Here is a 14,019-nt window from a genome sequence, read left to right as displayed (position 1 = left end):
AAGAAAATAAGAAAAACTCTAGAATTGAGTATAAATCTTGGTTTATTTTATATGATGTTGAATATAAATACATTTATAAATGTTACTATTCTTAAAAGTATTTTGTAATGGGAAAAAGTAAGTGTCTTATGAAGATGAACAGTAAAGATTTTATTCTTGTTTTGAATCTATGTCCCTGCAGAGCTCCATTGAATGGGAGCCCATGCATTTTGACAAGCTTTAAACAGATTGTACATAGTATTTAAAAAAAATTAAGAAGAAATAAAATAATACTTGTAGGACCTCTTACACACTATGTACTCTTGTTATTCCCTGGGTGGGGTGGGTCTGTTAGGGATCTGATCCCTACTCTGCAGGACAGGCAAGAGCAGCAGCCACTGTGTCCATGCACATGGACAGCTGAGGGGACGGGGCTCAGGACAAGAACTGGGATTTCCGTGACCAGTGCCAGAGGCAAGAGGAGCAACACATAAATTAGAAAGAACAAGGCATCAGGGTCTGCACACTGTGTTTGTATTTGGATGGACAAAGCTGTACTCAGCAGCTCAGCACTGAAGCTAGCTCAGGCTTCAAAATCCTGAGCTTTCCTCCTCTTCTGGGAGGAAAGGAGCTTTGGCTTGCTCCTTGTTTTGCAAAGCACTGACTAAATGTGGCTTTAACATGACGAACACTCTTGAAGGAACTTCCACAGCAGGCCATCATAGGAAATAATGCCTCAAACACAGGGGTTTTTTACTTAAGGGAAACAATATTTTATTTAACACCCCATTTGTCTTACAGTACCTCTGCATACAACACATTGTATAAAAGCCAATCTGTCAACACAAATGTGCTGCCGTCTTGGTAAAGTGACAAAGCTATAGCAAAAAAGACAAAATAGCCTATTTTTCTGGAAACAAGTCAGAGTATTTCCTTCTGTTTTAGTCCAGATAACAACAGCAATCACAATCAAGAACCTTGTATGGTACAATTGGATGAGAAACTTCTGATAAAATCAACACACAGCTATTTCTTAGTCACTACAGTAGCAAACTCTTTTAAAATTACATTATTATTTAGCCATTAGAGTGATGAACAAGTGGCTTGTTTTAGAAATTGATGGAAACAGAAAGTGATTTTTCTGTATCACATGGCAGCAGCCACTTCCATGTCCTGGAAAATGCTACCGGTTTAATTATCATCAGTTGTCCCCCATGGTGGAAAGAGCTGGTATGTTTCTTATGTGAGCTATTCCCTCCCCTCACATGCCCAAGCCCCGAGCTGGCACACAGAGGCCAAGCAGGCAGTTCCATGTGGGGGTCAGGGCTGTCACTGGTCACCCAGAGCAGGGAGCAGTCAGGCTCCAGAGCAGCACATTCCATATGGCAAGACCGGGAACATCACAGCTCTGCTGGCTGTGTCCCCAGGCTACTGGTTAGCTCTGACAAAAGGCATCTAAGCACACAGCAACAACGGCCCAGCACAAGGAGGGACTGTGCACTGTCCCCCACAGGCACTGCCAGTGTGGCAGGGTGACCATGACACAGCTGCCCAGTCACACTGCAGCAGGCACTGCAATTGTCAAGCTGGACAAACAGCATCAGTGGTTGTAGCAATCTACAGGTGTCTATTTTGTACTGAATGATGCACCTTCATTTATCTCCTATGACTGAACCTGAAAATAAAGGCAGAAAACTTCGTGGAAAGTTACAGAAAAAACATAACACAGGCGAGTGAAATGACACAACAATTCACTTAACCAAGCTGCTTCCTCTTCATGTGCACACCCAGCACCCTCAGGTGATGTGACTGGAGTCTGGGGCCATCTCTGTATCACCAACTTCACCTGGCCAAGAAGCAGCACAGCACAGAGATCTCTGTCCTTGACTCTGCAGGGCTTTGAAGCCAAGGCATTGCTCTCCAGGAATGAAGGAAGGGAATGATCTACTGTTGCTTTAACTCCACCAGCCCAGCTAAACCTGCATCTATCTGTTAGCCAGCCTGTCTGGAATAGGGATGCAAGGAGCTGGAATAAGAAAGGGAAGGTAAGAAGCTAGACACTAACTCCAGAGTTCTTCTGGCACAAGCAGAGCTCAGCCTATGGTACACTGAGGTACTAGCTCAGCAAACACCTCTGGGTTACACTCCTTGGAAATCACTGGCACTTGCTACATCTACCTCTCCCCAAACAATCAGCTCATGATCCAGAGGTTCCAAAAGGAAGAACCTGCCAGCTGGGCCATTGCCTGAGTGCTGCCAGCCTACTGGAAGTGACCTCACTCCACCCTCCATCCTGCTGAGACTGGATGCCTGGTCACTGTGACTAGTTTTCCTGGATCAGCCTGCAGGTGTATTACAGGAACAATTTAAAGGCACCACCCCTTTTGGGAAAAAATATAAATAGATTTAATAAATAAATCCATGCAGTTAATAAAAGTTAGATTTCATAGCCTTAAATCTATTTTGATATATATGCTCTTCATACATGGATATGACATCTGACAAGAGCTACTACTCAGCTGGCAAAGGCTCTACAGTCTCTTGGGTGGGCACTAACAGAAAAGGGCATTGTACAAACTGAGCACCTTTTTACAACCAGGTAACAACAGAAGGTTGCTGTACTTTGCAAGTTCCTTCACCTTCTTCTGCACTTAGATCTTCACATCTTGGCTCTCAGTCAAAAAAGTCCTTGAGTTTTAAGACTTTCATATCTCTGTTACTTTCATTAGCAAATAGTTCACAGCTTTGGCTACTTGTTGACATAAACAGTATCTCTCACAAACCAACAAAAGCTTTTGGTATGGGCAGCTGTATCTATTCTTATGAGGCTGCATTAGTTTAATCGTGGCTATTTGCAGAATTACTCACTGATCAAACCTTATCTGGGTACATCCTGGACTAGGAAAACATTATCTGCTTTGTATTTCTGAACAACTTTGTGAAAACATTTTTAAAAAGTAATACAGTGTGGCCCTATCCATATCCACATAAATGGATAAATTAGTTTTTATATTTCATACATAAAAATACAAATCAGCAGAATATTGTATCAACTGCAATTACTTTGTGAAGGATTCTGAAAAAAGCTTCCTCATTCTCCACATATATGATACAGCTTTTGGACTTCTTCAGTAAAACTTTATTTTACATTAATACCTGAGAGTATTGAGGAGAGTGTAAGACATAATTCATAAATTTAACACCAACTGCAATGATGGCATTTCACAAAGTGCCTGCAACACAAGTCAGAAATTTGTTTTATTCTTCATTCACACTAGTATTGCACAAAAAGCCTCCGAAAGATACCATCCCCATTCTGCTTCTTTAAAAAAACATGCACAGTATAAAAATAATGCTGCTCTGCAGAGAAAGATTGTCATACAGGCTTTGGAAACAAATGTTTTAAACTAGTTTAGCAAGACTCCCCACATACTTTGATATTGTTGTTAAAATACAAGTTCTTACCCTCCTTCTCTAAATTTCTTCTAGCATCAGCTACCAAAGATTCAAGGTCAACATTTCTCAGCTTTTACACTGGCAGAGCTTTCCTCCACAGGATCTCTACTATATCGTATTTTACATATTAAAAATTTCAAGTCAGATTCAAGGGGATTTTCTTGTTGCCTTGAATCCTGACAAATAGAAAATATTCCAGCAGCAACAGTCCAGAGTGCTATAGAAAAGCAATAGTAATTACTGGGTTGAGACACAGACTCAGGGTAGGCAAAGAAGCAACTGCAATCCGTCTCTAAGCAGCTCAATAGTCAACACTCAGCTACAGATTGCCTGTGCTTGGGCTTTCCAAACACCAGCAAAACTCCACATTTCATCAACATGCTCCTAAGAAGCCAACAATGTCTCCTTTTGCCAGATAAACTACAACCACCATGTGGTCAGACAGATTTAGCCACCACTTTCCCTTGATTTTAAACAATCAGTATTAGTTTCTGCATCCTTGTGCAGCCTGGATGACCAAATAAGCCTCCATCATTTTCACCTTTTCTTTGTAGGAGGATTGGTATGAAAATGGGAAAGAGGGACTGGAATCTACTGGAGTCCAGACCCTTGGGTAACATCAAAGCAGAGGAATTGTGAGCAGGGCAACTTCCTTTTCTAGTCTCATGGTCCTGTCATGCTACCACAGCCTCTGTTCTTAGTCTTCACCCTGCTTTGGCCCCAGTCCACAAGCAATTTGGAAAAAACTAATTAATGTGGAAGACCACCTCTAAGCTGTTGACACTCCTTTGAAGTGAAAATGGGAAAAAGTAATTCCTTATATCACAGTAATAGAAAAGAACCTGGAGAACACCTACTCTAACAGTGATTCAGACAGGTTTGCAACAGGTACACATCCAGTATCTCCAAGCAATGCTGCATGTTTTAATAACACAGTAAAGGCAGTTCATTATTCAGTCCCTATTTTGGAGTGAAACTTATGAACAATGCAAGAAAGTGACTGTGCTTCAAACTATTTTTATTTACATTACATACCAGTAATCTGATACTTGAAGCTAATTCTTCAAACTTCATTTCCTTTATCATCACCAGACTTGATTTCCATAGTTACAGCCTTCATTTGTAAGCACTTTATGTGATTAATTCAGAGTCAAATGTACAGAAAATTACACCCTGGCTCTTGCTTTAAGTTGTGCATTTTTAGCACTCTCTATTTTAGCTTTTATGTCATGAGGTTTTTCAAAAAATCTCACAAAGACTGGCTCATTTAATAAGGATGCCAGAATCTGTTCAAAGGCAAAAGACCATTCATGGTTCCCTTCCAAACTCTGTGCTCTACTGCCTTCAGTCTGCTCAGAGCTGCTTTCCTCCTGCCTCTCTCTGGGCACTTCAGCAGCCACTTCTGCAACAGCAACTGGACTTCTGACAGGTGACATGGGACTCTGCAGTCTTCTGCCAACTTCTTCCATTTTCAGCAGGAGGCTGGTGACCACCGCGATGGCCCGATACAAGAGCTCCTCCTCAGGATCCCCATGGAACAGATTGTAGAGAGTTTTTGAGAACTGGATGAACTGAGACTACAGAGAGATACAGAGGAGACTGCTCAGAGAAGAGCAACACAACTGTTGTGTCTCACTGCCTGTTGTATTCTCAGTCCGGCGCCTGCTGCTGCTCTAACAACAGCATGGACTAGCCCTGAGAAACCTGTGTGTGTCTCAAAGTCTCTCTCTTGATACATTACAGCAGTTTTAAAAAGCCACAGTCTAATGACTGATGTGAAGATCTGAAATTAAATGTATCCTACAAATCCTTCAGAAATATTGTAATAGGACTTAAAGGGTACTAAAATAGACTTAAATAAGACTCAGACAGTTTACCTGATTCATTCTTGGCAAATCCTTGACATTTTCTTCTTTTTTAAGAAGTTCATCTTGCCATTGCTTCAGATATGCCTGAATGTCAACCCTCCCCTTCCCTTTTTGAAGGAGAAGTGCAAAAAAAAAAAAAAAAAAGTGAACAAACAAGAACTGAGACCTTCCTATGAGGGACGATAAGCAAAAGAACTGGCACCTTCAATGTCATTCCTTCCCACAGAGTGGTGTGGCCAAGGGTTTACAGAGAACCAGAGTTTACTTTTGCCCTTTTGCTCCCATGACTACACTTACATAAGAGGACAGAATGTTAGCAGCACGCTAAGGTTGATGTTACTTAATATACTCTGTCACCACACACTTTCCCAGCTCTACTCCCCCAAAAGACACAGTTACCAAATGTGCCACCAGGATTCTTTTACCTTTTTCTGGGCTGCTCTTCAAAGAACCACTTTCAAGATTATCCCCAGCAGATGAAACTACAATTTAGAAAAAGAAAAAAAAAAAAAAAGTTACTTACTTCAGAAAAAAGGACCAATGTTTCATTTCCCTTATCAAAAATTCCTTCCTTAAGGCACAAGACCCTCAACGTTCTCAGCACAGATTAGGTCAAGAAGAAACCACATGCCATCTGCATACTTTCTATAAAAATAAAAGCCACTGTGAGGCAGAAGATCACCAATGAAACTGCTATCAGTTAAATAATCTTTATAATGTTCATGGTGCACGACTTGAAGAGCAGCAGGAACAGTACCTATATATTGTCTACTTTAGGCAGATTTTAAAACCAAAAAGGGATTTGCCTTCTCTATAAAAATCCCACTCTTTCAAGAGTATTTGAAACAGATTATTTTATCAACTCCATATATTTACTAAACCTTTTTCAGCTCACTTGGTCTAAAATGAAAGCAAAGAATTTTTAAATGCTTATGTGCCTCAAAGTAAGTATGGATTTGGTATTTTAGTTCTTGAGGCAGAAAATATCGTTCCTTTATGCCCAGGATGCAAAAATTAAACAGCCATAACTTGAACACTGCAATAGGTTGCACACAATGCTGACAAATGCCAACCAAACACACTCCCCTATTTCCATGTAAACATCCACAGGCCTTTGAACTCCACCATCAGATGAGCTATCCACAAATTCTGCGCAAGTTTATTAAATTGTAACTATCTACAGAAGATCTTCACAAGGGATTCTGTTAATAGGGATATGATTTATTGGATTTACTTGTTTTCAGAAGAAAGCTCCTCATTTTTCACAGGATAATTACGGGATTCTGTCTAGTATTCTGCAGGCAAAACCTCACACTCTGGAGCTTACCACTGAGTTGGCTGAAGTGCATCAGTTCTTCTTTTGAAAGATCATCCCCTTTGGAAGGGCTCAGAGATTCTACTTCAGTAAAAGCTGCAATAAATGATTAAATAAAGTGGGTTCATAGTGCCCAAGCATTACCAAAGCAGTGATAACAATGACAAAAACCAAAGACAGCTCTCCCCAAGTAACACTGTTTCTCACTTACCTGGAGGGATGTGCAACTTAAAAAGAAACTTGAGTTTGTCAGTGAAGCTTCCGTTATACATCGTATCTGTTAGGGGAAAGGACAGTCTATTCAACTGGACCAAACTTTAAAACACCCTCTTAACTTAAACAAATACAACCCAGAGAGGTTGGAACTGGACATGTGCCCTAGCTTAAGGGAGTATAATAAGATATGAAGCTTAAAGAAAGCTCTATCACCTGTGGCTGAGCCTGGGGTTAGCCTACACTGATGAAAGAATACTAATAATGTCTATGACTTACAAACCACAGCACTGAAAGAAATAAAGTACTAACGTCTCAGCACTTCCCTTAAATTTTTGTTTCCTGAACATACCACTTTGAAAACAAGATGAAAGGAACAGTGCAGTGAGACAAGAAAACTTTCAGTTTCCCAGAGGAATAAGGCATTGGTCATCCTGCACAATCAGTGTAAAAGATGACTTAGTATGAAGATTTATCATAAACCAAACAGGCTGGGCAATGAGATCAGACCATTCTTATTTGTGGATATATTGACGGCCAAGCCATATATAAATTTAATCTCCAAAAGGAAATTATTCTGCCTGTAATAAAAATCACATTATTTGACCCTGTGTTAAGAGATTAAATCTCCTTAGCTTTTTGTACAGAGTATGGAAGGTGATACACCCCAGGACTACTCCCAGGAGCCTGCTGAATGTGCTCATGTATGTTCTGTTGCCATACCAAGAACACAGGCAAACTGTTTGAAGTTTATAAGGCAGTTGGAACTCTCATCCATCAGTCGGAATGTCCACAGAGCCAGAGAGTCTCTGTTTGCACAGTGTGACCAGGGGCTCAGCAGATGGCACAGAACCCTGAACTGCTGGCAATCTATCCGGTACTGGTCAAGGTAGGGCAGGCTGGCATCATGGTGCTGCAGGACAGGACTATTTACACTCCAGTAACAGGAAAGAAAATGCTCCTTCTGCAAAGCAAAGATAAAACATTAGGTTTCAGGAAACAACAAGTTTCTCTGGGGGAAAGATGTGAGGAGTTAACTATATAATGAATAGTACAGCTGGCATGTAAAACATATATTGAGTCCAGCCTTTATCTCTATTTACTAAAACCATTTCAAAGTCTACTGTTAAGATGGCTGTTGGGTAAGTGAGGAAAATGGCACATTACCTTGAACAATTCATAAAGCTCTTCAAGATCACTAGGACTGAATTTTACTTCTTGAGACACAACACGCAGCTGAAACAAATTTAAGAAAAAATTAAGTAATGTGTCTTCCCTCTTTGGAGTAACATTATGGGAGACTTAAGATTACATTAAGAGACACTGTTTGCATATTCCAGGTTTTGGCATGTTACAATTAGAATTAAGAAAAGCAGTTCTTTTAAAAAGTAATCAGAAGATTATAGACTAAAACAAATAATTTCTCCAAAAAAAAGACAAGCTTAAGGCTAGTCATGTTACAAACATACATGGAGCCTACATTATGAAACCCAGGAGATAAAACTCAATTATTTATAATGACATAACATATAGCTCCCTTTAAATGGGCAAACGCATGTTCAGCTCTCAACAGTGAAGCTGAATCCTCATTTTTTTAATTAAAAAAAAAATTTTCACAGCTTTTTAAAAAACAAAGTTTGCTCTAAGACCAGCTTCTAACTTCACAATATATGTTTTGTAAAATTAAATACAACAATACCATCTCAGCATAACCACCAGCATTTAGTTTCTGTTGCTACAAGCCACATTTACTACAGAAAGAAGCACTACATGGTGGACAGACTAGTATTATCATCAGGCATTGGAAATGAGCCACAGAAGAAAACAGGCAAACAAAGGAAGCTCCTCACAACCTCCACCTTCACTGAGCAGTTTGAACTGAAAGGATGAGATAGGCAGATAGAGAGCTGCCACATTACCAGACACTCACACACAACACAGACAAAAAGCAACCCCTGTTGAATGCACTACAATAACCTCTTCAGAGCTGCTTCCTGGAGTGAAAACGCAGGTGCTTAATTGTTTTACTGTATGGTGCTCTATGCCTCTAAGAGAACAGTATTAACATCAGCAGACAGAAATATAGGTCAGCCTGTTCCAATCCACACAAAGTGTGAGAGATGCACCAGCCTTTTGAAGTGGTTGGCAATGGTGCTACTTGTAAGGAGACCAGAAGGTCATGCTGTGATTTACAGCCTGAAAACATCACAGGCCAAGCCTCAGTTAACAGACACCCTGCAGGCATGAGGGGGTTCACTATAAAATCATACATTTGGCCTGGAAACTGCAGCTCTTCTCAGAACCTTCCAAAAGGGAATGGATTTCATCAGGGAGAAGGCTGAAACTCTTCCAAATCACTCACCACATTCTGCTTGGTCGTGGCTTCCAAGGTCTGGATCACATAAAGCCTGTTCCTGCAGCGCAAGCTCTCAACGTCCTCATAGCGAATATCACCGTATCTCTAAGGAGAAAAGCACCACTCCATGCAATCAACTGCTGGGAGACACAGCTAAACAAGTATTTTTGTCTTTCTTGCATCTAAGCACAATATAGACAGGGACACAAAGGAAGATCACAGAAACTCTAAGGAAAAAATCATTTATTAGAGCACTAACATTCACCTTAACCAGTGTAACTTTTAAAAGGGTGTTTTTTAAAGGGTGTTTCAGAGAGCGATGGAGAAAGAAGAAATTGGACTAGTTCCCTGTGTGGGAAGGAAAAGGAAGGGATTTTACTATGTGTTGGCTCTATACCCAACTCTATTATCACATGGTGACTACTTCTGCAAGGCAGCAAAGTCTAAGATGTGCATGTTTTCAGGGACTGAAGTTCACTCTATTGAAATTAAGAAATCAGCTAAGTAATTTCTCAATCATTCCTGGCTACCTCTGTAATTTCTGAAGGATATGAAAGGTGTTTGAGCACTGGAGTGAATAAATGCATTTATCTTTAAGGAAAAGTGGGACAGGAGGCAAGAACTAGAAACAAATCACCAGAGAAATCATGGAACAAATTATTAAACAATTAAAATCTAAACAGAAACCAGTTGATCAAAACAGGACAACATTCTTTATCAAGATCATGTCAAATTGATTAAATTTCCTTTTATGAGGAAATTCAATAGATTCAACTTCTCTTCTGTAAGTTTTTTGACACTTTTCAACAGCACAGGCAACCAGGAAGGCATGGCCTAACCATGACCACCATGCACCATGGGCAAAACTGCTTCTAATAACAAATTTTGAGAAAAAATGAGCAATAAACAACCAAATTAGGCAGGACTTCCAGAAGCTCTTCTGCAGTGTGTTTGTCCCCTTATCAGCAATGCCCTTTCAACAAGATATGAAAAATTGCAACACAGACAAAAGAATCTGAGCACATTAACTTCGATGAAAGGTTAAAGAAACTGGTTGTATTAAACCTAGCAAAATAATAGATCTGACAACTCCCTTTTAAGAGAGCAATCTGTTAAAACTCATTCTTCTCACTTAGAGTCATGATGAGGCTGGACTCCAGCTGAGCAGCCTGATCTAGCTGTCCCTGCTCACTGCAGGGGGGGTGGATTAGATGGTCTTTAAAGGCCCCTGTCAACCCAAACTATTCTATAACTGATTCTATGAGCAGACTTGAAAGGATAAATGATGAACAACCACCTAACAGCAACAAGGAGCTATGGAGAAAACCACAGCCAACTCTCCTCTGTAGTGCTTTATGAACATCCAAGAGAAATTAACTCGGTATTTTCCCACGTGGGCAGACAAACCCTATGATGGACTAGAGTTTTTGCAGATTTTCTTTTGTGGAACTGTTTTAACAACACTAGACTTTTTAAAGGATGATCTGGGAGGATGCTGGACAGGAAGCTGAATCAGATAAGCTGTTGAGTTTTGTTCCAGAACTGTCTTTCTGTGTTCCTGTGGAGATTGCTACCAGCATCCCTCTGGTTTGAAACAAAGTGGAAGAGAGAAATTGCATCTGTGAATCATAACTCTTTCACTGATCTGGTTTCTGAGCACTGGTAATAGGCAATGGCCTTAGTAAGAATATACATACAATATATAATGAAAATTTGAATTAATTTAATGTGATAAAATGCTATACAGTCTTCCATTCTCTAGATAAACATGATTTCTTCATGCCTAATTAGACTGCCAAAGAATCTGCATTTGTGCAGAGTTAAAGGAATGAAACTGAACTACATTTTAAAATTCAACTCCATACCTTTTCACTTAAACTCATTTCTCTCATGAACCCCTGTACAAACAACAGTATCACAGAGAGTATCTCTGTTCACTTCTACATAATTTGTAACCTATTTGCAGAATGACAACTCTCCATTGCAGCAATCTTCCCATTTCAAAATTTGTTTTATTTTATTTCCACAGTGGTATGAAAATAAAACCCTTCATCAGACCACAACTGCATTGAAATTAACTGTCTGGTCAAAATGGAAAGCAGGAAATTGACTCTTACTTTGTATGAGCAGTCTCAAATATGAGACACTTGCCAGCACCAAAGAAAATCAGTTTCAACTGAAGACTTGAATTTGAAACTGAATTTGTGTAAGAAAAAGGGGCTGTGAGATATAAACTGGGATATGGGCTTAAGAACAGGGCTGTCACCTTGGAAGTGGAAGGTTCAGGTTCAAAGATCTGCCAAAACAATGTTCAAAAGCCATATCAGATACTATTGATTTGGTGCCATCTCCTGCAGAAGAAAGTTTTTGTTTTTCAGTCATGATTCCATCTCTGTGAAAGCTTCAACTTACACTTCTGAATGCAATATACAGCACTTCATTACTTACTGTCTCTGGTCTCTATTCTGCAAATATTCATCCTCTCTTTGAACTCTCAACTTTTTTCAAGAATCTTACAGAGTTTTCCAAACAAGATTCTTCAGTATAACATTCTTTTAAAACAATACTATAACAGAACAGACTTTTTTATGATTAGCCCAGTGCTACAGAGACAGTTCCAAGAGAAATTGAGTTTCTGATTCTTGACAGTGTTCACCCCATTAAAAGCAGCACTCTCTTCTTAGAAAAAAAATCAAAGTTTCTAAAATTGTACAAATTACAGTTAGTTAATAATTTCTGAGTCAAGGTCAGGACACTTTTTCAAAAGAGATGTACTGTGTATTTTTTTACCAAAAACATGACTGTGAATCAGAAAACAAAGTAACTATCACACAGATAAAAGAAAGCAGTTAACAGAAAGTGCAAAATATGAACATATTTTCTCTCAGCTTGCCTGTCACCTCTGGTGGGCCAAGCAGAAACCTATCTACAAATAGATTAATACTCTGATTCACATCATGGCAAGGGAAAAATGTCTCATGGACGTCTGGGGTCAAATAGGAGAAACTAGATTTCCTCCCCAGTGCAGAGCTCCAAAGCTTAACACTGCAGAAAGTAAACTTGCAAATTGAAAGAAAGCCCTTAAAGAGCACAGCTGGTCTTCCTCACCCAGTACATCTCTAGATGCCATTTAACCCATACCATAAACTATTCAAGTACACAGCTTCCCATATGCATTGCTATGTCAAAAGTTATCAGTATTTGCAATGTGCAGTAATCAGTCTCAAATTAGCATAACACAAAGGGTGTTTCTGGTATATTTTGTCATTTAGTCAACATACTAATAATATGAATGAGGGATGGTAATACATGACCTGTGATGAATCTTGGGAGCTCCACACAGGACAGACTAGAAAGCACCTTCCCAGCACTTAAAAACCCAAATCAGAAAAGCAAACCTATTCCATAACCTATAAGGTTTTCAGTGAGGCTCAACAAAGTAAAGAGCCAAATTTCTACCAACCCAGACAGATTTTCTACCCTAAAAAAAAAAAACTAACACCAACCCTGCAGTTGTACAATGCAACTGCACTGTTCCAAAGCAGCCCATGAAACATTAACACTGCACAGGATGCAAGAACATGCCCACAAGAACACATACTTCATTTGACTCTCGGATCAGATCAGTGATGTCCACTTTTGGATGGTCACTCTTTGTATCACTGAGGTTGGAGCCCTGCTGCACAGCTGGAGGTAAAGGACTGTCTTTGTTAGTGACACTGTCAAAAAATCTGCACAAAGCAAACACATGAGAAATCAGCAGGAACAAGTTTATCACAATCAAACAATAACATTGGCATCTACTGAAAAAAAAACACATGCAGAGAATGGGAAAAAACAAAGAATATCAGAGTCAGTAGCACAAATGTGCTATAATAGTAACAAAGATACACAAACATTGGCACTGCCCAGCCAGAGAAGGTTTTAGAACTTCTAGCCTTCAGAGATTTTAGGACTGAGCTTATGTGACCTAGTGCTAGCAGCAATCCCCTTTTGAGTGGGAAGTTAAACTAGACTCTTTCCAAGGTCCCTTCCACTTGGCATTCCCCTGGTTTTCTAATCCATATAGCAAGGTTGTACTAATTGGGACAGAGAAAAAGGCTTGTCCTGAACTGTGAACAAGACAATCTTAACTCCCCCCGATGTATAAAACAAAGATATGCCTGGTCTGTACCTGCTTATCCCACCCACATAACCAGCCTAAATAGATCCAGTGGGGAAGCTAGATTTTACAATAAACACCAGACTGCATGGTCTCATAATAAAAACTACATTTTCTTCAATAATTCTGTAGCTCCTACCCCATTCAAACATGCAACATGTAAAAGGCTCACTAAACAGAAATTCTTATTATCAGTTCTTAAGTCGTAACTCGTTAACTGCTACAGCACAGTAATTTTGCTGTTCTAATACTCCACGATACACAACCTCAGCATCAACAAGAGAATTTAGTTAGTGAAGAAAAAATTGTACAAGTTTTGTTTGCAGTACGTCAGTTTAAAGCACACTTCATGCTGCTAACACAGAACAAACACCTCATCATGACTGAGGAGCTCACCACATTTTTTTGCTCTTATTTCTGTTTTAAACCATTAACAGCAGAGGATTCAGGAGCCTAAACTACAAGAACTAAGCTGAAGAACTTTCTGCTGTAAGTTGATGCCTGAACTGATGTCTGGAACAGTCATAATGCGTTTTAGATATTCTCATCAAGGCAATCTGCCTTCTATACATGATACAAATTCAAGGTTAAAAGCACATTGCTTGTTCTTTAAAATTCACAAAATAGTTATGGTTTTAGTAGAACTTGAATTTAGGATGGGATGTTCAGA

The 14,019-nt window shown here is 39.5% G+C and overlaps 1 protein-coding gene across 1 annotated transcript in view; it reads right to left on the bottom strand.

The window, feature by feature from the left end:
- Positions 1-24: 24 nt before the first annotated feature.
- Positions 25-14,019, bottom strand: part of TBC1D8B (TBC1 domain family member 8B) — a 31,293-nt gene continuing 17,298 nt past the window's right edge. The window contains exons 13-21 of the mRNA XM_041485016.1: positions 12,789-12,918; positions 9,194-9,292; positions 7,999-8,067; positions 7,555-7,795; positions 6,830-6,895; positions 6,631-6,714; positions 5,729-5,785; positions 5,313-5,410; positions 25-5,012 (exon numbers count right to left, since the gene is read on the bottom strand). Coding sequence (XP_041340950.1) covers positions 4,602-5,012; positions 5,313-5,410; positions 5,729-5,785; positions 6,631-6,714; positions 6,830-6,895; positions 7,555-7,795; positions 7,999-8,067; positions 9,194-9,292; positions 12,789-12,918 — 1,255 coding nt within the window. The 3' untranslated portion in view covers positions 25-4,601. The remainder of the gene's footprint in view (positions 5,013-5,312; positions 5,411-5,728; positions 5,786-6,630; positions 6,715-6,829; positions 6,896-7,554; positions 7,796-7,998; positions 8,068-9,193; positions 9,293-12,788; positions 12,919-14,019) is intronic.

This window comes from Pyrgilauda ruficollis, unplaced genomic scaffold (assembly GCF_017590135.1).
Source record: "Pyrgilauda ruficollis isolate IOZ18807 unplaced genomic scaffold, ASM1759013v1 scaffold7, whole genome shotgun sequence".
NCBI classification, from domain to species: domain Eukaryota; kingdom Metazoa; phylum Chordata; class Aves; order Passeriformes; family Passeridae; genus Pyrgilauda; species Pyrgilauda ruficollis.
Note: the sequence above shows the minus strand (reverse complement) of the source record. Positions and strands in the feature narration are given on the sequence as shown.